We start from the raw sequence: 26,099 nt of genomic DNA, 5'->3' as shown, positions 1-26,099 counted from the left end.
TAAAAACATGCATAAATTGCTGTTGACATCCAAGAAAAACAACAAATAAATTGACCAACACTCATAACCATCCATGAAACATCCATCAAAGCGAGAAAAATCCTGTTTTTTCATTCTAAGTGACAAAAACCCCAAAAACATGCATAAATTGTTGTTGACATCCAAAAAAAACAACAAATAAATTGACCAACACTCATAACCGTCCAAGAAACATCCATAAAAGTTAGAAAAATACTTTTTTTTCATTCTCAGTGACAAAAACCATAAATTATGTTCTGTCAGCGTTAGACTAAATTGTAGATGGCAGCATATGTGTTCGTTCTGGGCTGGTACCCCCTTCCCTACTCATGGATGGCCTGAATCGTACCAAGTATTTGGTAACACTGCTTCAAAGACACAGTTTTCTGGCCTTTTATTCTAGCTAGACATTCATTTGAACAACTTTTCAGGAATACAATGAACAACAGCTCAACGGAGCTTGCTTTCACTCGCGGGTAATCGTAAAAAAAACCCTTAAAAAAGGTCCCAGGTGGCACAAAAAAAATCCTTAACTTTTTTAAATATATTAGTCACGCACGGATCTTTTCTTAGTTTTGTTGGTTCACTTTGAATTGGGATGACATTTCTCATGTCTCCAGTAGCTGGAATACTCATCGATCTCGTTGGTGCCAAAAAAAACAGCCATGCTGGGAGGGATGATGGCTGTCAGCAGAATGGTAACATCTGCGTATGCATTGAATAAGGTAACATTAGCCAATTCTACAGCTATTACTGCCGTCTGAGGCAGGCACACTGACAACCCCTCCTCCTCCATCCCATTATGGTTAAAGCTTCCGTTTTGTCCACCTCCCAAGAAATCTTTTAATAATTTAAGCCCCATTTTCTCATATGTAGATAGATTAGCACTAAAGTCTGGATATCATTAATTTCTGATGTCTAGAAAATGTCTAGAAAATCTAGGATGTCCAGAAAATAGCGTCTCCTTAAGCAAGTTTGGCAACTGGGCGCAGAAGGGGCTGGGCTCTAAAGTAGGAACCTCCATTATAATATAGTTTTTGACAATTAGTTAAATAAGCTTACCAGAAAAACAAAAACAGTGGCACGTGAGAATCAAAAAAGGCCCATTAAGACGAACCCGTCTAGAGAAGGTGGAAAATGGGTGAATTCCCTCCCCTATAATTACACGCAAAGCCCAAAGACCAGTTATGGAAATACCCCTCTCAAAATGTTATGATCTCCTCCCTCAAAAATGTTTGCCCAACTCCAAAAAAGTAGCAAAACTGAATATAAATAAATTTTTTATTCGTTTTTCAATTTTTCTTAATCTCTCTCCCCTCTCCCTAAAAAAATCCTGGAGGCACGTTCTTGGACGCACCCTACCTTATAGGCACCCTTGCTAGCAGTGTTAATTGGGGAAGGGCGTGTGTTTTCTTGACCGAAGATGTCTATGGGTCATTTTCACTGTAAGGTTGCAGCAAAGCATCAGCAGCCAACAGGTACGACAGAAATTTAACCATGAACAAATAATATAACATAATTAAATAGTTATGGCAGCATAGCATGTACCAGAAATACAATCCTGAGTAATTTTCATCCTAAAAAACCCAATAGCCTAAAATTGAAGCATAAAAAAACAAATTTAATAATGATCAAATTTTATTGAGCTACCACAGCACAAGGGTGTAGATACACTCCTTCGACTTCAGAATATGTAAAATCGAGTTGCTAGATAGTATTGATAAGTTGGCGAAATTATTTCAACTAATTAGTAAAAGATTAAACACGTTTTATTTATGGTAGCGTAGTGGATCGATCTCTGCTTTCAATACAAGGTCTGGGAATAGGATTCGATCCCAGATGCCGCGAGGTTGGGCGAAAGGCCTAATAACTGTCCGTGTAAAAAGGCCCTGGACTTTGAGCCATCGACAATTGTCAACGCCCTAAAAAAAGTATTTATAAAATACGCATAATTTCTGTCAACAAGGTAATGGCCACCGTTATCTGGAACTCAGAAGGAGTTGTATTGTAAACTTGTTAGAAGGTTGATAAACTGTCCGAGAAGCCGTTTGTGTAGAAATTTTTAGGAAATTGAGGGCAGAATTATCTAAAAAGTGTTCATGAGAGTGCCATCGGGGAGTCCTCTTCGTTCTTGACAACGGCATGATACGTTTTTCAGGCGTTATAAAAGAAGGTTTGAGAGAATCTCGGTGTGAATTACTGTGTCATCTATTTTGAAGTCCGAATATAGTCCCATCTGACCTTTTTTTGTATTCCCAAAACTTAAAGAAGGGTTGAAAGTTGAAGGGGATTTATATTAATAACAATTATGAAGAAAAGGACGTAGGCAAAACATGGCTCATAAAGGGGTTTGAAAATTCAAAAATAATGAAAAGGGTGATAGCATTGCAGGTGAATAGTGCAACAGTCTTGATGTAGGTTATGCTGAAAAATTATTATAGAAAAATTAATTGTAATTGAATTAATAAAAAAAACAAAAATAAATCCACAATGAATGCAAGCAATAGGTAGAACAATTGGTATTTTTTTTATAAGACAGAGAAACTCTAACCTCAAATGAAAATTTCGACCCTAAATCCAAGGGCTGGCCTCAGCAAAGCACAAACGAATATACAATAAAACTTACATGAAAGTACGACCTTTAAAACTAAAAATGTCCGTAAAGCAGTCTCAGTATTCTCACTTCAAACAAGTTCAACCAGGACTTATAGATAAAATGAGGCAATTCATTCAAGTGAAATAAAATATTTTCTACCTGTTGTTTCTGTTTATGATGGAAAGGCAGTGTGTTCTTCGTCGATATTTAAATAAACTTATGTAATTTTCGAATACCCTTCTAAAAATATGAGTCCCACAGATGCTTGTTATGCACACTTTTTTAAAATATTCCCCCTCCCAAAAAAACTGAAAATCGTATCTCTTTCTTTATTTTTTCCCTCCCTCTGCTCCCTTTCAATTTTATTTCTGTTATATTGATATTAATTAATTCTTTTCCTTCTTTCTTATTACGGGTGGTAATTGTTAACTTTATATACGGTTGTTATGCTAAAGCTTTTTTCCTGCCTCCTAAGTAGTATATAAAGTTTGTATATAACGGGAATGAGTACACTTTTTGCTTTTAATGATTTATGTTTCGGTCACGTTTGGGTCATTTGTGAATAAAATCAAAATTATGCACGATTACAATGCTACTTACGTATTTCGTTCTTAATTTCTCGAGTTGAACACTGTTCAACTTTGAAGCGTAAAAACTAATGATTGATCAATAGGCGTGAGGATTTAAGGTTTTTAATTTGAAAAGATTTAAGCTTGGGCCAACATAAGGCCGTATGTGGGATTTCTGTTTAGGGGAGGGTTGTTAAAACAATAAATTAATAGACCTCACCGAAAATTTGTTAGCATACCTTTTTGTTACTTTTTCACAAGTCAAACAAACATTTTGAGGGAGGGGTTCAAAACTAGCAATCCCTGCATGGATACGGTCTTGGACTACCAAACAAGCTTTAAAAACATTTTTTTCCATTTAAATTTTCTGCTTCAGTAGTACAAGTGAGACAACTCGGCTTCAAATAGATTTCAAATTTGGCTTCAATGTCAAAATTGAATGGCTCTATGAGAGATCTAACACACGGATGACGTCCCTGGACTTCAGTCGGGTATGAAATGATTTCATGACAATTGTCCGTCCGAGGTGTAACAACGATTACAAGGCTAAAATATATGTACAAGGCGGACACACAGCCCTTTATACTACCTGAATATAAAGTAAAAATATGGGAATGTAAGTGGTGCGTGGCTCCAAACTGGTATTCTAGAATTTACCCTTGGATGTGAAAAGTAAATAAAAAAAACAAAAAAAAAATTAAAATCGAAATATTAGCCATACGAACTGTTTCCTTGTTTCTATCGCTCTACTGGTTGATGTCTTAGAACAGTCTATTAGGTGTTAAATCCGAATTTGGCTTCAAATAGATTTGAAATTTGTCTTCAATGTCAAATTCGAGAGATCTAGAACACGGCTGACGTCCGTGGACAGTGCAGTTTCAGTAGGGTATGAAGTGGATTCTTGAGAATTGTCAGACCAAGGGGGACATAGCCCTTTAAACTACCTAAATATAAAGTAAAAATACTAGAAAGTAAGTGGTGCATGGCTCCAAACTGGTATTCTAGAATTTGCCCTTGAATGCAAAAAGTCTATAAAAAAAGAAAAGAAAAATTGAAATTATAACCATACGAACTATTTTCTTGTTGCTGTCACTCTATAGGCTGCTAAGCTCAAGCTGCTTATTGATAAAACCTAATTTTGTTGAAGTAATTCAAGTGTTTAAGCTCAAATCTTCTCATGAAAGGAAAGATGATTATTGTACTAACAAATTTTTTTGTGTTTATAACCAGGATGTTCTCTAATATTTATAAAATCTTCCTATTGTTTTGTTTTACTAATTAAAGATTATATAAACAAATGAGATTGTCGATTAGAAAAAAAATTTCTTTGATTAGTACTCTTAGTAAATTTAGTAAATTATATACTTGAAAAGTTAATGTTTATATTTTTGTTGCCAGTTGAATGCTAAAAGCTAACTTTAGCGCATCAAAACAAAAATAATAGAAAATGCCAGGAAATACTAAATACAGTAACAACAAGCTGTTTCTTAAGTAATCTCCGATAGCCTCCAACTCAACAGCTGTTTTATTTATCCTTTAATAGCCTTTTTCTATCAAAATTTATATTTAATAAAATAATAAAATTACAGTTAATTAGTTTAAAATAATGCTACCTATTTGTTAACTAATCTGTAAATTTTAAATCAAAGAGTTCGTGGTAAAAAACTGTAAGTAAGGAGCGACCCGGCTCAATGGTAACCGAAGGTCTAAAAACGGAATTTTGATACCAATAGATAAATATAACTTTGTTCATACTTCCCTATTATAATTTGATATTTAAAAAGTCATACGGAAGACTATACCATTTTCCATGTTTAAAGGAAACATAATATTTTTAATTAATTTCATTTTTATGTTACTGGCCTCCCCCAGGCCATTCAGCGTGTCTCCAGGTGGTGATAAGCGTGTCTAGAGATATGTAGGGCACCTCTATAGGAGGCAAGGACCAAGGGGGGACCTTACCCCTGGGGTCCATAATAGAAACTGGGGCACCCTCGCCGAGGTCATAAATACAGGCGGAGGAGGAAGAAGGCCCCTCAAATTTACACTCAAAAGGGCCCACTGGTTTTTCCACAAGTCCCATGAGTTACAAACCTTCTCCCAGTATTGGGTTAAATTGCATGGTGATGCAGAACACCATCGCGGGAGGATCCTCTATAGGAGGACAACTGCGGCAGGGCGTAAGATCCAGGTCTATGGACAACGGCCTCTGCAAAGGGCTGCCTAGACCCTTTTGGGGTACCTGCAAGACGGGGGACCTTGCGGTCAGCTCTATTCCCAATTGAGGAGTGGCACCCCTCGTGGATATTATAGCCTAGTAAACGACACAGCATTCGCACGGGATTCTGACTAATGGACAATTTTTCTGGGCTTTGTATGTTTTGATGGGCGTCTTTGGGCTGAAAAACCTCTTTCTAGCTAATTATCTATTATGTGTTGCCTCCCCGTAGTAGCATAATATTTGTAGGCATGAATATATAATGAGTCGGAGGTAATAGGCTCGAGACTGTCTGTGCAGGAGTTCGACTCTTGTTGATAGAAGAGCATCGCCAAGTGCTGAAAATTATGTTGTGACCAAGACGGGCCCAGGATTGCACAAAGCCTCCATTCATAGAGGTCCCAGGGACTTCTTGCTGTCCGGTCCTAAGCCGGCTTAAGCACTTCAGTGTAGACTTGAGAAGATATGTGATCCCCGTCCTGCACTGGTATCCGGGATCATTGCTTTTCCTGAGGCGAAAATAATTTCAATGATTTAAAGAACATGAAAATTGGAAATTGGAATGTTATGACATTAAAAAATGACTATCGTATCGACATTTTAACTGAAGAATTCAGACGATTTGAACTGGATTTATTAGGAATTTCAGGAACTCATATCCCAGGGGTAGGAAGCATGAAATTAGGTGATATAGAATTTGTTTACTCAAGCAGGAAGGATTGGGTACATAGACAGGGAGAAGGGCTCATGATGAATAAGGAAGCTGCTAAGTCTTGTTTAGGTTGGTAAGATATTAATAATAGAATACTAATTGCTCATTTTATGACTAGAAAGTTCAGGGTATCAGTTATAGTAGTATACGCCATGGTAAGAATAGTATTCACGTGAGTTACAGTAGTATTCACGTGATGGTAAGACAGCAAACCTTATTGATTATTTTATAGCAAACCGAAGACTGGCAGGATCAATACAAGATACTAGGGTTTATAGGAGTGCTGTTATTGATGTTAAAAGTAAAGATCACCATCTAGTAGTGTCAAGGGTTAATTTAAAACTGAAATATCGGAAGGGTAACTACCTTCCGGGAAGTTATGAGGTTGGTAAACTCCAGGATGAGAATTTGAGAGAAACTTTCCAGGAACAGTTGAATACTAAACTTGACAGTTGAAATTTTGATAATGTGGAAGATGGTTGGAATAATTTTAGAAAAATAATTTGTGAAGTTGCTGAAGGTGTATTAGGGAAGAAAGCTAGAACTGCAGCTAAGAATATTAGTGAAAAAGCTTTATATTTAATAGAAAGGAGCAAGGACTTGCACAAGAATCATCTGAGTGATAGATCTTATGAAAATACGACGAATGTAAAGAAAGTGGAGAAAGCATTAAAATATGAACTAAGGAGATGTGAAGTGAAGGCCATAGATAAAATTGCCGAGGATCTGGAAGATGCAGCTAGACGGTATAATAGTAAAATATTGTACTGGCACGTTAACAAATTGAGAGGGAGTAGTCAATCCGGACCTGGCCCAGTTAAAGATAGGAATGGGGTCGCAATTAGCGATAAGGTAAAAACTAAAGAGAGAGGGGCCGAACATTTTGATAATTTGCTTAACCGAGATAGAGCTGCAGGAAAAAATATAGAGGAAAATGAAAAAGTTTGTGATACCTTGGATGTGAAGGAAGATTTGTTTTGTGAGGAGGAATTAGCAACAGTACTAAAAGGATTAAAAATAATAAGGCCCCAGGTGCTGATAGGGTGGTAAATGAGTTTCTTAAATACGGTGGCTCTGAGGTTAGAAATAAGTTACTGAAGATTATGAATATGATTTTTGAAAAGGGGGAAGTACCTAACGATTTTAGGAAAACCTTAATTAAGCCACTTTATAAAAAAGGTTATAAAAGTGAGTGTGGTAATTATCAAGGCATTTGTCTGGTCTCTGTAGGTAGTAAATTGATTAGTAATATGATACGTTTTAGACTGAGAGATGCACTAAACAAAGTTTTAAGAAAAGAACAGCGCGGTTTTAGAAAAGGTAGAGGATTTGTCGACCAAATTTTCACTCTTAGGCAAATAATTGAGAAGTGCCTGAGTTGTCAAACGCCTTTGGTCCTCAGTTTTATAGATTATGAGCAAGCGGTCGATTCTGTTGATAGAAGAGCTTTAGCAAAGGTTTTATCCCTGTATGGTATACCAGGCAAATACATTAAAGTTATTAGTGCTATGTATGAGAATAAGACTGCTGCGGTTAAGGTAGGAAATGAGGTTAGCAGCTGGTTTTGTATTAATTCAGCAATTAACCAGTGTTGCGTTCTATCCACCTTTGTATGGATTATTTTGATGGACTTTGTCTTAAAGAGTACCGGAAAGACAATGGGAGAACACGGAATAAAATGGAGAGGAAACAGTCTCCTGGACTTGGATTATGCTGATGATTTAAGCATCATAGACGAAAGTGTGAGCAAAATGAATGAAGTTTTAGAAGTTTTGCGAGTTCAGGGTGCTAGAATCGGTTTGAAAATCAATGTTAGGAAGACTAAGTCACTAAGGCTAGGAATAAGTGAAGATGAAAAGGTGACGTTGGGTAATGAAAAGATTGATCAGGTGGGCAGCTTCACTTACCTTGGTAGTATTATTAGTAAAGATGGTGGGAGCAGTGAAGATGTTAGATGTTAGAGGCTCAGGGTGTTTTTTCACAGTAAAAAAAGTTTGGAGGATTAAGAAGATAAGTCTGTAAACCAAAATTAAAATATTGGAAGCTACAGTGGTGACAGTGGTCAAATATGGTTCTGAAGCATGGACGCTGCGAAAAGTGGATGAAGATTTGCTAGATGTTTTCCAGAGAAATTGCTTACGGATTGTTCTGGGTGCTTGGCCGATTGACCGTGTTTCACACCATAGGCTGTAAGAAAAATGTGATTCAATACCACTCTCTAGGGCTATAACGAAGGAAAGGTTGAGGTGGCCAGGGTACGTTGTGTGGATGAAGGATGACAGGTTGCCGAAAATTGTCCTTTTCGGCCAACCGTCTAGGGCTAAATGGAAAGCTGGTAGTCCCCGTTTCGGGTGGGAGGTGGTCATAAAGAAACATTTATAGGAAATGCGAGCTTCGTGGGCGGTTGTAAAAAGGGAGGCTTTGAATAGATTGGAGTGGAGGAGGAGCGTGCGTAGCTGTGTTGGCCTCAGGCAGCTTGGTGCTGCCTTGAGTTGTTAGTAGTAGTAGTAGTAGTTTTTATAGGTGCGAGTGGGGTGCAGATCGAGCATTATTTGCAAGTGATTTGATAATTTTACTGTTACATGAGCACACTTTCAAATTTTGCATAATTTATAAGATAGTACATCTTTTCAGATCGAAATGTTATATCTGACATATGGAATACTATTTGGAGGAGGTGCGAACCTTGTGTATAGCCCTGCTGTGGTTGTGCTGGGCCATTATTTTGACCGCTACCTTGGATTGGTTAATGGTATTTTAGCCACTGGTAGCTCAGTTGCCACTGTGGTCCTTCCCTTCATCTTAGAGCCATTATTTAGTTCTCTTGGACTTGCACAAACATTTCAGGTATTTAAACTCTTTCAAACTAAATCGGTAAATTGCTACCAATAAGAATAAGTACCACGTTCAGCAGTTCTTCAACGATGGACTTTGAACCGAGCGGATGATTAATTATTAAAAAAAAGTTTTAGCTACTTTTTTACTCTTTTTGAAAACTATTTTTTTTTAGAAATTGAAGATGATTAGTTCGTTAATTAGTTGGCATTGATATATACCGGTACGCTTTTTTCACTTTTTATTTTGTTTTTCTTTAATCTTCAGTTTGGATGGATTTGGATAATGAATTATCCTATTCATCTTGAGAGCTGAGGGTCCAAGCCTTGTCAGTTTTTTATGTTCCTCCTGACCATAGATTAAAGAAAACACCCAGTAATCCAACGCCCGTGCCACACTATAGTCACACATGCGTAATCAAAATTGCACACGTACATAGCACCAATAATATATCCGTTCATGATTACTCGAGTTAAATGCTGTTCAGCTTTCAAGCTAATTTTTGAGTGATCAATCACCGTGAAGATTTAAGGCAAAATATTTTGAAATTGGAAAACATGGGACTTTGGAACAGTAGTTTTTAGATTTGCTTGAATAACATGGGAAAAGATACAAAGATGTAGTAGGCCTATTAGTAGGCAATACTGGGGAATAGATTAGAGTTTTCATATGCTTTTCAAGCTCATTTCTTACTATTTCAATCTTCTGCTTTTCTCGCACAAATGTGACGTCAAAATAAAGGAAAAGCAAATGCCATTCATGAATAAGGTTTTTTTTATCAACAAATGAGACCATGGTTTGACTCTGGTATTATATCTAACTTAGGACCGTGAAAACATGCATAATGTGCTTTGATCTTAAAAAAAAGATGCTGCCTTGAAGTTTACAGTTCCCACCAGTGGTGCTGATCTCCCTTTCATAGCCCTTCAACCAGGAAGAAGTAATGGAGGAGGGGTATGGGGTCAGCCATCCTGTGCTTTTGCACAACCTTCCCGTTTACCTTCCCAATTTTTCTCCAGGTATTCATTTAGAGCTGGGTCGACTCTGGCTGAGCTTACAGAGTCACACCACTGATCCACACTCTATGCCAAATAACCAGCAACGCCAGGACTTGAATCCCTGTCCTCACGAGCAAAGGATGTCAAGTCTATCATGCTAACCATTTGGCTAGGACTTGGCTACAAAATTGGCTAGGAGCCGTGTCTAAGAAAATACAATTGTATCCAAGAGAAGGATTCTAATTATTTTATTCAGAGTTCAATACAATATTTTGTTATTTGTAGGTCATATCTGGAATGCTGTTCATTCTTGTTTTGGGCTCTTTGTTTTATGATATACCAAAATCAGAAGAATCAGGACCAATTTTCAATAGAAAAGTTTGGAAAAATAGAAGATACATAATTTGGGTTATTGGAATACCCATTTCTATGCTTGGCTACTTTGTCCCCTACACCCACCTGGTAAAAAAAATTGACTTTATTTTTAATTTATGGCCGTACGCAATCATCAAAACCCCAATGGTCCATTCAAAAACATGGAAAAAAGCTGTGGAAAAATCAATCAGTACAAGGGGGAAAGTGTTAAAACGATAGGTACAAAATTGTCCCTAAAAATAACAGATAACACATACTTGCACGGATCAAGTCTCTAAGCCAACTGTATTTATTGCCAAATATCTTTCTCTTTCCTTTTAGTTGTATACAAAGCGTTACACCAAATCTGTGTGCTTAATAGATTACATGCTTTCCACTTTTAAAAATGCATGATCATTTTTGCTTGATGATGCACAAAAAACCAATTGGTGCTATAGCGAAACTAAAAATAATTCCAAGCCCCAAAACCTATCGGTACTAAGGGGAAAACCAATCAATTATCCCGTGATACCGATTGGGCATCTGAACAGACTGAAATAGGAAAAAATCCATGAAAAACTCTAAATTGCTAAATAGGAAAAAAAAACAAATAGAAGAAGAAGAAGAAAACTCAGCAAATTTGCATAAGTATGTGCTGCAGAAAGGTTACAAAACCATTCATTTGATGAAATATCTAAGCTTTCAAACAGTTTGTGGTTTAATAAACTGTAAGTAAGGTACGATGCAGCTCAATAGTAAAAAAACCCTAAAAAACAGGGTCTAAGAAAACAATAGATACATCAAAAGAATCAAATTTTCATCTAAGTCTGAAAAAAATTGCCCAATTTTTGAAAAAAGGGGAAAATATCCCCAAAACATCAAGTGATCTTAGTGAAAATGACATCATCAGATTCAGCATATCAGAGAATGCTACTGTAGAGGTTTCAATTTCCAATGTAAAAAAATTTGAATTTTGCATTTTTTTTTTTTTTTTGCCGGAAAAAAGATCACAAAACTGTAAAACAAAAACTGTTGTTGTCTTTTTGCAGGGTCAATCATATCGAACAAGTAATTGTTAAAGTTTTGGACAGGACTTGTCTGATCGGAAATCAAAATTTCTAGTGCCAATTTTAAGTGACCAAAAATGTTGAAGGGCAGCTAGCCCACCTCATACGCTCATTTTTCCCCAAAGTCATCAAATCAAAATTTTGGGATAGCCATTTTTTCAGAATAGTCGAAAAATCTAATAACTTTTTTTTAGGATGACTTGACCCCCACAGTCCCCAGGGGAGGGGCTGGAAGTTAAGAACTTTTCCCATTGTTTACATATAGTATGGGTAATTGGGATATATACAGACGTTTTTCAGGGGGGATTTTTCTGGTGGAGGGAGGTTACATTGGAGGATCTTTCCAAGAAGGAAATTTTCGTGGGGGAAGAGAATTTTTGATGAAAGGTGTGCTGAATTTCCCAGCATTATTTAAAAAACGATCAGAAATTAAATTAAAAAAAAACAAGCTTTTTCAACTGAAACTAAGGAGCAACATTAAAATTTAAACAAACAGAAATTATTGATTATGTGAGGGGAGTAGGCCTCTCCTCAGTACCTCGATCTTTACGCTAAAATTTCTTTTGGAACTTATAAAATAACTTATGATTCTAATTAAACGGTCTTTTTGATTCAGGAGTCATTCTTAAATAACTGAAACAAAAACCCTAACTTTCGCGTAAATAGCTAGGTATTGAGGATAGGGCACCCCCCTCATATGCGTAATAATTTCTGATTGTTGTAAGTTTTATTTTTACTCCTTACTTTCAGTTGAAAAAACTTGAATGCTGGATGGTATAATGAATAAATAGTGTGACTCTAAATGTAAATATACTTGTATCTTTTGATGGATGAATCAAATATTAATAAATTTTATACATTTAACCCCAGTATTCACCATATCACCATGAAATCACCATAAAACCTAAATGATTTTGACCTGGATCAGGTTAAATTAGACCTAGTTTGGACTTTTGATGCATTCCTGAAAGTTTCATTTTTTGAGAAGAAGAAAAACTAATTTATTAGGGAATAAACAAAGGAACAAAATAAGTGAAATATTAGCTATACAATAATTTCCTTCATAAATGAACCAAGAGACAAGAACAAACTTGAAAAAAAACTGTAAGAATGAGCAAATACACACGCTTGACCTACTTACTTGACTTAAGGCTCCTGCTTGTGCTCCAGCGTAGAGAGAGATATGACTCTTTGCCTCCATTCCGAACGGTCCAATGCAAGCGTGACTGCTTCTTGGAGAACAGTACCAATCATGGAGAAGTACTGGGTAAGGCTGTCCCTCAATCTTAACCGGGGTGTTCCATGGGGGCACTTCGCTCCATGTTGAGGGGGATCAAGATTGAAAAGTGTGCTGGATGGTGCTTCTTCTGGAATGCGAATTAAGAGGCCAAGCCATCGTAGAGTTCTTATGGTGAGCTGACGAGAGTTGGGGGTCTGATCCATTAGTTTCAGCAGTTGGGTGTTTGAGACGAAGTTGTACCCCTTGATCCCTTTGATTCATCTTAGGAAGATTGTTTGGCAACATCTATGGCATCACGAACAGAAGCAGCAGCCGGCCAAGTTTCAGCACTGTAGAGAAGGACTTACGTTACGGTCGTGTTGTAGATCCGCATTTTTGTTTTTCGGCTAATGTTGGGCTTTGACCACAAGGAACAGCATAATCGAGCCATAATAGACGCAGCTTTTGCGATGCTCGACTGGACTTCCATTTCAATTGAGCCGTTATCCGAGACGACAGATCCAAGGTAAGTAAAAGCCTTGACAACTTCGATAGTGTGCCCTAATACGTTGAATGATAGTGAGTTGGCCGAATTCCCTGCCGGGTCGATGATCATTATTTTTTTTGTCTGCCAGCTAATAAGTAGTCCTACTTTCAGAGCTTCTTCCGACAGTGTATTGAGAGCTGCCTCGAGTTCAACTGCAGAAGTGCACATCAGGGCAATATCTTCTGCAAAGTCGCAATCGGCTAGAACTCTATCACCATATTTGAGTCCAAATTGGTATCTGTCTTGAATAGTGGGCTTCGGCAACCATTAACCTTGACGGACCTTTTTTGTACCAGTGTAGAGTGCCTTGAACAGGCGGCAATATTTATCAGGGAGTCCTGTTCGTTTTAGTATCAGCCAAAGGGACTCACGGTCGATCGAGTCGAAAGTCAACAAATGCAAAATATTCTGTACGCTGGAACTCGCGAGTTTTCTCGATGAACGGTCGAAAAGTGTATATCTGCTCGGTCACGAATCTGTTGGGCATGAAACCTGCTTGCTGAATCCGGCGGCACTTATGAATGAACTGGATACTCTTGCAACGTAACATCATGGTGAATAGTTTGCCAGGCGCTGACAGGAGGGTGATTCCTCTGTAATTCAAGCAATCACTACGGCTACCTTTCACCTTCCAAAGAGGAAGTATTATCCCTTCCTTCCATTCTTCAGGTATCAATTCGGTTGATCAGACGAGGGAGAACAGCATGGGCAGCCAAAGTAGCATTGACAGTCCTCCGAACTTTAGCAACTCGAATGTGATCCCGCAGGTTCCTGGTGCCTTGTTGTTCTTCATTCTCCGCAGGGCATTTTGTATCTCTTCTACCGAGGGAGGATAAACGCTCTGGTAGATTTTTATATATTATTTGCTGAGTGGATGTAGTCAGGTGAGATCAACGACGATTCTTTCGGAATTTAACAGCTTTGCAAAGTGCTCCCTCCATCGATCAAGTTGCGCGTTTTCATCTTCTAGCATTTCGCCAGAGACAGTTTTAACTGATTCTATCTTTGGTGGTTTCCCATCGCTAAGATCTTTGACAAGCTTGTAAAGAGACATGACGTCAGCTTTTCGTGCCACATCTTCCAGCTCTTCAGCTTTTTTATCAACAAATTGTTGTTTATCACGGTGAATAATATTGTTTCTAATCCCATTTAGCCGTCTGTAGGAGGGCACATCTCCAGCCGTCTGTAAGACGGCTTTCCGGCGCTGTTCAATGATTTACAGTGCCTCTTGCGATAGCCAGGGCTTCTTTGAATACATCATACTACCGACGGTATTAGTGGCAACCACTGGTACACCCTTTTTATAAGTCTGCCAGGACGTGTCCGGGTCAACAAGTGTATTCAGGAATTCAAACCTATTCTGAATTTCAACTGAGTATTTTTGGTGGAATGCCTCAATTTTTAGTTTCTGGGTGTCTAATTATGGCTGGCGCCGTACTGAAGACTGGGCTTTAAGACGAAGGCGGAAGTTCGCAGAAGCTTATCAATGGTCTGTATCCCTATCTCAGCGCCACGATATGTTCTACAGTTCGTAAATGATGAGCGCCATCTTTGGTTGACTATGATATAGTCAATCATCTTCCGCGTTCGCCCATCGTTGCTATACCATGTTGGCTTATAGATGTCTTTATAGGTTGTTGGCAATGACCAATTCTTGCATAAGGTTCAGCTGGAGGATTCGGATCCCATTTTCATTCAACAAGTCAGGGGTAACCGGTCCAACTACAGATTTTAAAGCTCCGTTGGGGTTTGATACAGTTGCATTGAAATCGCCCACCACGGCAAAACCATCGTGAGGGGAAATCCGGGATAGAGTAGATGTCAGAGCTGAGTAGAAATTGTCTTTTTCGACCTCTGGGGAGACATTCGTTGGTGCGTAGCACACAATAACCGACATCTTCCCATGCTTGTGGTTGAAGCATGAAGTGAGTAGATACACACAGAGCTACATAATTGCTGTAATCCTTCTAAGCCTAGCAAATACAATAATTATTCACAAAAGAATATGAACAAACAATCAAAACGTGTAAATTTTCTTAAACCATCCAAAAGTTGAAAAAAGTCTAATCTGGAGAGCAGCTAACGACCATTCATTGCATAACACATTTTCTTAATGTTATTTTGAAAAGTGTGAGAGTCAATAACACTTCGAACATTAATCAGAACTTTGGATGGATTTTTGGGACCCAGAAAACGAAAAGGGAATTCCAAGTGTGCTGGGGATATACGTCAAGCTTTCGCCATTCACACAGCTGAATAAGTTTTCCAAGATATGGTTTCCTGAATATATATATATATATATATATATATATATATATATATATATATATATATATATATATATATATATATATATATATATATATATATATATATATATATATATATATATATATATATATATATATATATATATATAAAATATATCAAATATATATATATACATATAATATACAAGTGACCCACTTGTATATTATTCTTGTTCTTGTTAGGAATAATTTTTGCTAGCCTTTTGCAATAGTGTTTATATGGTTGAGAAATTTTCAAGCAAAAAAATGAGTGAGATAAGATTTCATAGTCATGAGGTCTGAAAACAGCTCTTGTTATAGCTTCTACTAGCTAATCAATTATCTAATACAAATCGTGTTAGGTTGCTTTTTCAAGACAAATTGCCCCAGACAGTGATGCTAAGTTGTTGATGACCTGTATTGGCCTTATGTCTGGAGTTGGTCGTCTTATATTTGGAAAAGTGGCTGACCATCCAAAAGTTAATAGACTGCTCCTTCAACAGGTAATGTGTTATGTTCAATTTTTTAGATACTTAGGGACTGTTTGATCCTTCAACTATTTCTACCATAATTTACAATTAAACCTGGCCTCCCATGTCATGGGGGCACAAAAGAAACCTGGCCTCCCGACTTTGCTCCTTCACCACAGCGTAGCTTCCGATCATTGGGGAGGGGGGTACTTGCCCCTGTGCCCTCCTGACTCTTGCCCCTAACCATGACCGTTCTATCCGCTTAACAATTCGTAATATTGACTATCTTTAAACCAAAATTCCTTAGTTGAAAGGTTGAAACAGCTCCTTTATGTTTTTAAGTGTAGTATTTCTACTGGACAAGCTTCTCAGCTGAGACAAAAACCATTTTTTGGCTGTTCTAAAGAGCAAAAAAATTCCAACTAACAATTTTACTAACGTTCTGTGAGCAATTTGAAGTTTCTACTTATCATTGCTAGGGAATTTCTTCACCAAATTCCATTATTGAATAATTTAAAAGTGCAATGGCTAAAATTGATATAGCAATGTAGCATAATTAATTTTTACCCAACCCTCTTGAGTCAGAGTTTATCATTCTATCAATACCGTTTGTTCAACGATACATTTATAACAAAACAACTTTAACGTAGTCTCCCGCGGAAGGCTTCATGGCCAGGAAGGAACACGGAAAAAATAATAAAAGAAACATAAGAAAAAAAAAATCAAAAGAAACATAAGAAAAACAATCTTCTATCTCAAAAATCTCCAAGATTGCGAGTTTTTCCAACCCACAACTGATATAACTCATGTTCGAGAAATGTCCACACCCAATCCAGAGGGATCGACTCAAGGGAAAACCCCCCAAAAAAATTGAATAAAAAAGGAAAACAAATAATTACTAACAAGAAATATTGAAAGAGGATCAATGAATCAATGACCATTGGCACCCATAAGCTGAATTTTAGGGGGGGGGGCTTAGCTGGTCTAATCGATATTTCCAGTGCTGTATAGTAGAAATCTCTAATATAAGGCAGCATCATTCAGCCGGGGGAGGGGGTCTGGAGCCCCCCTCTGCCCCCCCCGTGTAGACGCCCACGTCAATTACTTTTAACTTTTCTTAGTTTTAGCAACTATTTTTTGTTGGTTTCCTACAAACATCTTCAGATATAGGCTACACTAACTGAATAAACTCAGCTTAACTACTTTTAAGTTTAAACCGATTTAATTTTCCCAAAAGTGCCAAAATATATATGTATATATATATATATATATATATATATATATATATATATATATATATATATATATATATATATATATATATATATATATATATATATATATATATATATATATATATATATATATATATATATATATATATATATATATATATATATATATATATATATATATATATATATATATATATATATATATATATATATGCAAACTAAAGCATGAGACATCGCTGAGAATCCCTTGAGTATCACTTATGACTTCAATGAATCACTTAAGAATGAAACATCACTAGAAATTATATCAAATTGTCCTATGAAGATTAAGGATTGAAAACATTAATTTTCCCAAAAGTGCCAAAATATATATGTATATATATATATATATATATATATATATATATATATATATATATATATATATATATATATATATATATATATATATATATATATATATATATATATATATATATATATATATATATATATATATATATATATATATGTATATATATATGCAAACTAAAGCATGAGACATCGCTGAGAATCCCTTGAGTATCACTTATGACTTCAATGAATCACTTAAGAATGAAACATCACTAGAAATTATATCAAATTGTCCTATGAAGATTAAGGATTGAAAACGTAAATGCCAACATATCTGACATTTCGAGGAAAAACTCAGGGTGAATTCCCAGTGTGATACGTGGGGGGGGGGGGTGAATTCGTCATATATTCTGAAAGAGTTCGTTTTACACATGATTTGGGGGAAGAATTACCTCCTGTATCCCTGTGAACAGATCTTACTGTTTCTCTTTTACAGTGAATTGCAAATTTTTCCTGTAAAAAAATTCAAGCTCTTAAACTTAGCTGGAATTTTCTTCTATATATTTCTTCCATAAATATAAATTTCTTCTCATTTTAGCATCTATTTTTTATATAGATATTTGCCTTCGAGTTTCAAATAGTCAAATATATGAATTTTTTGGCACAATTGCTAAATTGAGGTTCTAGACAAGGACATTTTATAAATCCTAACTTTAAACTTTTTTCCAAAACCAAAACTGTTTCATTTAAATTTTTCTCACGAACTTTATAGTATGTAATATAAGGTTCAAAAAAAGGGAAAAAAGAAAAAGAAGGAGAGGAAGAAGAAGAAAATGTCTTACCGGCAATAAGAGGTCCAACCATAACAGGTATTGCCTTTAGTCCAAGTAGAAACCCGATGCCTTGAGTAGCCCCGTGGGGACCGCAAATATCGAAAGCTAAAGTTCCAAACAAGCAAATAAAGCATCCATCAAACAGACCAAGACTTAAAGAAGTCGCAATGAGCCAACTGAATGATGCAGCGAAACTCATGCACATCACAAAAAATCCCATCAACACCATCGCAATCTGCAAATTAAAAAAAGGCTCTTAAAGCTTACTACCATTAAATATTCGAAGGAAGTCGACAAGTTTGTAGCAAAAAAAGGCTTTGTGCGTTCTTTTGCTGATCAGGATAGTATGCCTTTCCACTTAATGTTGACACTTGCAGCTATGAAAATAAAGATTCTCTGTATCCCCTTCCCTTTATTAACAGTCTATGGGTCTTTCTCTCCAGTACCGATGACATAAGGCATTCATTCTAGAGATGTATAATAGAAAAAAGAAATCTGGTTAATTGCGATCTTATGGGATCATGTTTAGACCTATTTAAAACTTTCCAAACGTTTAAATGATCGAGTTGTGTTCTTGTGTTGGACCTAACAGCTGCAGTGGTATTTTTGGGCGTGGTGGGAGGAGAAGTAGACTTAGGAATCTAATAGCCCGAGAGACTTTGGAGGTCCTTAGAAATGAAACCTATTCAAAAGGCGGAAAAACACGGGCTCGTTCCTGCTGGTTTCCCGGTATCAAGGAGTCACTTGAGGAGAAAGAGGGCAAAGGAAAGCGCTAACTGTGCCCTCAAACCTCATTTTTTCACCACTTTTTCCTGCAATATATATTATAATTTATTGTAACGCAGAGTAAAACCCAATTTTTTTAAAAAAGAGATCAGAAAAGTGTTAAGAAAATAATTAACATAATAGAGCAGCAACAGACCTCTCATATGCACAAACAAGAGTCTGCCCAAACTCCGCAAAAACAGTCTAGAAAAATTTGAAAAATAAGGGAAAAGTTAGTTCTGTGGTATTAAGCATGAATGCTAGGAGTCATTTTTTTTTTTTTTTAGTAAGGTTTTAAGGGCGAGTTAGTATTCAGAAGCCTCTTTCGATTATTACCTTTGCATATTTAATTACTTAGATATTAAAAAAAAAGAACTGTCGAGAGTTTCTAACAAAGTCTCCAGAACAATAGCTTCCCAGAATGAAACTAGACATCAGCACTGGATTCAGTGACAAGTGAGCATTTTCGCAGCCGCTAGTAGAAAAAAGCTTGTCATTATTGGAAGAAAACAAGACCCCAGAATTAAGCAAGGTGTCTGCAGAAAGTCGAGAAATCCAGACTTGAAATTATTGCTGCTGCGAGCAAAAAAGCCAGACGTCATGATTACATTCCCGTTATTTTCAAGGAAAGTGAAATGTTTAACTGAAACCTTTTATGTTCTGTAGGCAAATGGACAAAGTTAACACCGATTGTACAAATGTACCGATTGTGGTACTTTTTATGGGCGGCGATACATCTCTTATTGGCTATCGTACGTACATATTCTGGCAGATTGAACTTTTATTTGACAATGAGTGTATATTACAAGTTGAGAGCATGGTTATGCATGAATATAACAACTAGTTTGGTAAGTGGAATCTTTTTGGGCGAATACGCCATATTCATCTACTATGGAGGCACCAAGCAGTCGGTTTAGGTGGTAACCTTGCACTTATATTCAAACATGATAACAACAAGTGACTCTTAGAAAAACATTGGAGACATTTAAAGCCTCAGATACAAGGGTTGAGTTTACAAGCTAACAAGCCAGGAGTCGACAAGTATGTCAAGTAGCAGTTGAGTGCACACAAAATTTCAAACTCGCTCAGTAGTCAACTAACGGGCATTTCTTCAGACCAATCAAATCTTCAAGACAGTTACTGCAGGCAATTTTTGTGAATCTAACATGAGTACACGTGGCTATTTTACAAGCTGGCTCATTCAAAAGCCGGTGGGTTTGTGTAAAGCCGTCAGCAATTCAATTTTTCTTAGCGTTTTTTTTTTCAGTTTTGAGTCCATGCAACCAAGTAAACACAAGAACATATTGTAGAATGAGTCCACATATTGGACTCACAAAGACAAAAGGAGCAAAAAAGCCCTGAGTAATATTAAGTAATACTTAAGACTTCTGTCCACAATCTAATTGCTAAAACGGAATATCTGCTAACAATACTTTGCTAGCTCGTGAAAACAGAAGTGTTAGTTGACAACAATTGCTAGCAATCAATTTTCAGAGACGCTTTAATTGGGTGAGAAATAATAAAAAAAAAATATATAAAAATACAGCCTCGGGATTTATTTTAAATTTTGGCAGTTTATATACGCAGCTCAAAACTGGTTTTGGCAAAATGTTGCTAATTTTGGCAAAGTCGAATTGATTTAGGCCTAAAAGTAGTTAAGCTGGGGTTATTCAATTAGTGCAGCCAATATATGAAAATAAAGGCTGCACTAGCTCTGATACTACTACTACTAATAACAACTCACCTCAGCACCAAGCCACCTGATGCTAACACAGCTAAGCACGCTCCTCCTCCATCCCAATCTATTCAAAGCCTAATTTTTTACACCCTTTCAGGAAGGTCCCATTTCCTTTGTAAGGAGGCCTTAATTTGTGTAAATTTCGTAACTCAATTTTATTCCAGCTTGGAATTCCCTTTCGCTTCATAGATCAGAAATATAGCGACAATTTCAAATTAGCTTGAATTAGAAAATAACTTCTCTTTGCATAACTAGTCATAAATCTTGTAGTGACACTCTTTGTCCAAGAATCAAACAAACTTTGAACCCGTGATATGTTAAGACCTAATTTATACCAGTTTTGCAAGTCCTTGAAACACTGGAAAAGAAACTACTTTTAACAAAAGGTGGTTGATTGGCTAGGAGGAAGGGAAGGTCGCTAAACGGATCAAGTAGCAAAAAGAATATAACTTACGGATGAGAGACAAATCGAGGTAGTTTTGCCTCGGAAACACGGTAGTCTTTTAAGAGCAACAAAGAGTAAGTGTTTTACTTTGTAATTATGATAAGCTACCACTGCCTGTCTGAATTCTCCTTGGGGATAAAAGTTTGAAGATAAACGTTAAATAAGAAGAAACCCTCTAAAGCCTTCTGTCACTTGGAAATAACCTTAAAACGTATATAAAAGAAATTAATAACAACTAGTGCTGAAATCTAAGTTGATGATTTTGGGCTTATAGTTTCGGTAGTATTTCCACCTAGACAAGGCTTGAGCCATTTGGACAAAACAAAATTTTAAGGTTAGAATAAGCCGAATTAGATTTCTTCCAAGAAATTTAAGCTTTGAATAACTGAGGGTTTAAAGAGGAAAGGAAACCTTAACCAAGAAGAGAAAGCTAGCAGAGCCATTTTTGCTTCCCCTTGTCAGCCTAGAGTCTCTTGAGGCTTGACTTTATAAAGACCTTATGTTCGAAAATTGTAATTATTAGAAAATAACTATACTTACCCCCCCCCCCTTTGGGACATCTCCAGAAAATTATACGAAAAAGAAAAGCGGCCACATTTTAATAATCAGTTAATATCGTTAACCCCGTTCTCAAAGTTTATGCCATGCTGTCCTTAATGTTTAAACAGGCCACTCAGGGGAAAAGGGGAACAATATTATAAACGTAAGAATTTCCAAGCATTTATGACCATATATTTTCAATTAAGCTTTCCCTGCTAAAGCTGAAGGTAAATAAAGTTCCAAGCAACAAAAAGACCTTTTAAGAAATAATAATAGAATACCTTGGTTTCGGCTAATGAAATTTGATTTGAAAGCTAGTACAGTTAATCTAAGCTTAGCTTAACAAGAGCTTGAACTAAATGATTTAAATAGCCCAGAACTCAAGCCTTGACTAGCTGTTCAAGTGTAACCTTTTTAAGTAGAAAAAATCGTTAGCCTAAGATTAACTTAATCTTTTCTTTTCGGTAAACATTGGTGGATTGGACAAATAGATCATTTGCCCTTAGACCTAGAAGAGGTTGGGAAGTATTCAAGATAAATAGAATTAGACTATTTTTCTTTTTATCTTCTTTTGTAAATAAAATTAGTTGTCACTGAATTCTGAGTACTGATCTCTTACCTAACACCTCAGTTTGTATCACGCTACCAAATTTATTAGCCCTGTAAGTAAGGGGCAACCTTACAACTGGTCGCAGCGGTACTCAAGTTCGGTACAACTCGTCGCAGCGGTACTCAGGTTTGGTACAACTGGACGCAGCGGTACTCAAGTTCGGTACAACTTTTGTTTAAGTGGGGGAGGTTAAAATTTTATATTTTATAAATTTTATAAATATTAAATTTATAAAATTTGGTAAAAATTTAGTCCTGTTCCTCACAAAAATGTGTGTGTTCAGTTTCCCAAACCTATCCAAGACAGAAAAGTTTTAAAAAGTGTTCATTAAAGAAAATTTTAACCTAAAAGGCAAGCTCAGATAGACTTTTATCTTTTATCTTCCTAAGATTCTTTCTTTCTTCTCCTTTTCTTTCTCTTTGCTACAAGTTCTAGTGTCCGTATAGTCTGTAGCTTGCTTAAATTCTTTTTAACAATAGTGTCATAGTTAAATCTTCTTCAAAAGAGTAGGCATACTATTACCCTTAAGGGTTAATTTAAATCGAGGTATTGAACTAATTCTTACGCAATTTATAAACTAACTCATTTTGTAGTTTAAAACTATTTAAAGGCTCAAAACGTTTCCTAAACTAAGAGTTTATAACGATAGAACAATCATGAGTTCAAATGAAAACAAAATCAAAGAGTTAGAAAATGCAGTACAACAAGCACAGTCTAGAATAAACACTCTAGAAGGGCAATATAGAGATGCCACAGTCACAAGTAGGCTTCAAAACCTACTTGTGGAGCAAGCGCCTCCCATCCCGTTACTAACATATCCAAATGAAATCCATTCACGCATTATCTCACTTAAACAAAGGCAAAGGAGTTTAGGAAAAAATGATATTACTTATGATAAATCAAGCTATCTGCTATACAAGAGTAGAGATGCAAAGATTCGCTACAAGTTTCGATATTCCCAAAATAAGAGATTTAGACCATTTAGAAAAACTTCTAAAAGAAGCCTTTTACATGAAAAACCAGCTGCACAAAAACTACAAGAGCTGCTCTCTGAAAAACAAAGGCCATCTGAGTTAGTACACCAATTTAACTCCCGGATCAGGGGAAAGGCAATAGATTATGCAAAAAATAATCCTGGTATAAGAGCAAATGACATTACGATGAGTATTTTTAAGGGTGGCATGATCCCTTCCATTGGAAGGAGAATATTAGAACAATCTAAGGCCTCGGACGACCAAGATGAATTATTAACACTTGCAAAAAGATTGGAAGCAATAGATTTAATATATGTCCCTGGGAGCAGCGGTAGTAGACTCAAGAGACAGGAATTCCGCTAAAGAACCTGGAGTTAACTCCAGAGTAGAATTTCAAAACATAGGAAATTATAAAAATAACCCAAAGAAATGTTTGAACTGTGGAAAGAAAGATATGTCAGGACCAACTAGGGATAATTATTCCAGGTATAAATTTAGTGAAAGAAAAAACGGTCGCATAAAATGCTGGACTTGCGGAGGTCCACATAGTCAATCGGAATGTGAAAAACCTCCAACCTGTATCCGCTGTGATGAAACAGGACACAAAGCAAAATATTGTTTAGCTCCAGCACCTATAAACCAACCCCAAGAAAATTTCTAGGGCAATTTTGCCAAAAACATTGCTGCCTCCAAGCGATGGTTAAGGAACCACCGGAAGGCACAGGCACAGACTCCGTAGTTTTGTAGATATAGGTTAACCGTTAGGAGTAGACCTAGAGTGACTAGAAGTCACGGACATGTCATGACAGGGAGTCATGTACTTCAGATGGAGGTTGAGAGGACACCTCTCAAGAATACAAAAATGGGTTGCTTCCACCTCTTAAGGATGCAAGAAAGGGTTGCGTCTACCTCTTAAGGAAGCAAAAAGGTTTGCATCCATAGGGATATGAAAAAGGGTTGTATCCCAGCGCATAAAGGCTGCATATGCATATACTCACAGAGTATTCATGATCATGAACCTGGATTAGAGTCTCCCAGGCTAAAAAGTGAGACAAAGAAAGCTAGCACAGTGCTGAAATGGCTTCTAAAGTAAACAGGATACCGAAATATTTCTAAGATTTGACATTTAGGGTAGAGCTCAGAACCAAAAATTTCGAATTTAGGAAAGAAAGGAAATCCCATTTTTTAGGAAAAGGTTAGGAAATCTCCGTTTGGTTCCCGTGAATGGCTTATAGTATACACTGGATGATTCTTAAAAAAAAGAGGTCATTAAGATCATTTTATCAACAAAAAAAAACTAGTTAATGGAGTCATCCGTTTCCTGCATTCAAGTCCTTCTTTTGGGGGGGGGGCAAGATGGAAGCTGTCAAAACCTTAAATAAATCAAGACAATATGGTTTCTTTGTATATATGTACTGCCAGGTTGAAGAGGCATTAAGAATTATGAACTCTGTTTGAGAAGATTTAAAGTTAGCGTTATTTACCCCACTCTTTAGGGATAATATTTTCCCTTATGACCTTTTTCTCATTCGGTGAAATAATACCACAGGAAAGTTTCGACTTTACGTGAATGGTGACCATTGTAGATTAGTAAAAATATAGTAGTAGCGCCATACAAGAAAAATTGATGAGAGTAAACGCTTTGCCCATAAGGTTTAGAGTATTGTTGAAAATAAAAAACACTGCCGATAGGATGTAAAATATCCGTCAAATAAAGGATAAAAATTATAGGAATTATATAAGAGACTCTTTATAATTCAGCCACACACTAAATTAAACTAGTAGTGTCTTCAACAAAGGAGATGAGTTCAGAATATTCGAAAGGTATGAAAATTTCATAGCCAGTAATTTTTTTTAAAATAGAGAACGGGTTCATATTTTTTTCCTTTCATCGTATAATTCATTTGCCTTTTATATTTCATTTCGTTCATTGTTGCTGGACCTTTTGGCATCCTTAAATGCTCTTTTGAGCATTCACTTTTAATTAAAAAAAAAATTGTGAATACAGTTTGAAAAGGCCAAAATAAGAAAATAGCATTCACCTATTCGTAGAGGTCAATTAATATATCTTCTTTTTATTAAAGCTGTGCTCAATTTTAAACCTAAGTAATCAAATAGTCGATTTATCTGTGCTTAGCAACACAAGAGCAGGGGTTTGATTTCGGATGCTGCGAAACAACAAAAAAAATAACCCGTAGATTAAAAATATCTGCATGAGCTCATAAGGATTCTGGCTGAGAAATTTGTATAAGTTCTACTACATTAGGAAGACGAAACTGAATATTTAACTTTTATTTACTTTTAGAATAGGTTTAGTTCAACCATTGGCCTAGATGAAGTGAGCCAAATTCGAGTTTCCTTACAAGAAGAAAAGAAAAGATGTAACAACATGTTGGACATCACGTATAATATTTTTACACTCTTTATATATAAAATAGGATTTCTTTCAGTAGGACTGATATTAATAAAATTAAGAAATTTATATACATGTTATAGAGACCAAAAGCCTCAGGGGTTCAATTTAGAAGTAGTATAATGATAAATTGAGTTATACTAGATCTGAATAAATTTTTGTTTCCTTTTGTTTATTAACTTTAAAACAAAAATAATACTAAGATTTTAATTGGGGGAAGATTGTAAGGAGGCCTTATTTTGTGTAAATTTCGTAACTCAATTTTATTAAAGCTTGGAATTCCCTTTCGCTTCATAGATCACAAATATAGCAACAATTTCAA

The 26,099-nt window shown here is 36.2% G+C and overlaps 1 protein-coding gene across 1 annotated transcript; it reads left to right on the top strand.

The window, feature by feature from the left end:
* The first annotated feature begins 679 nt into the window (after window positions 1–679).
* Window positions 680–9,979, top strand: LOC148952811 (monocarboxylate transporter 10-like). Its single transcript, XM_089087786.1, has 3 exons — window positions 680–743; window positions 8,748–8,960; window positions 9,968–9,979. Exons 1-3 carry the CDS (start codon window positions 684–686, stop codon window positions 9,977–9,979), a joined length of 285 nt encoding a protein of 94 aa, XP_088943912.1. The 5' UTR covers window positions 680–683.
* The last annotated feature ends 16,120 nt before the right edge of the window (window positions 9,980–26,099 follow it).

Source organism: Artemia sp. Qi Xiang Cuo, chromosome 4 (assembly GCF_049724085.1).
Source record: "Artemia sp. Qi Xiang Cuo chromosome 4, ASM4972408v1, whole genome shotgun sequence".
Classification (NCBI taxonomy): domain Eukaryota; kingdom Metazoa; phylum Arthropoda; class Branchiopoda; order Anostraca; family Artemiidae; genus Artemia; species Artemia sp. Qi Xiang Cuo.
Note: the sequence above shows the minus strand (reverse complement) of the source record. Positions and strands in the feature narration are given on the sequence as shown.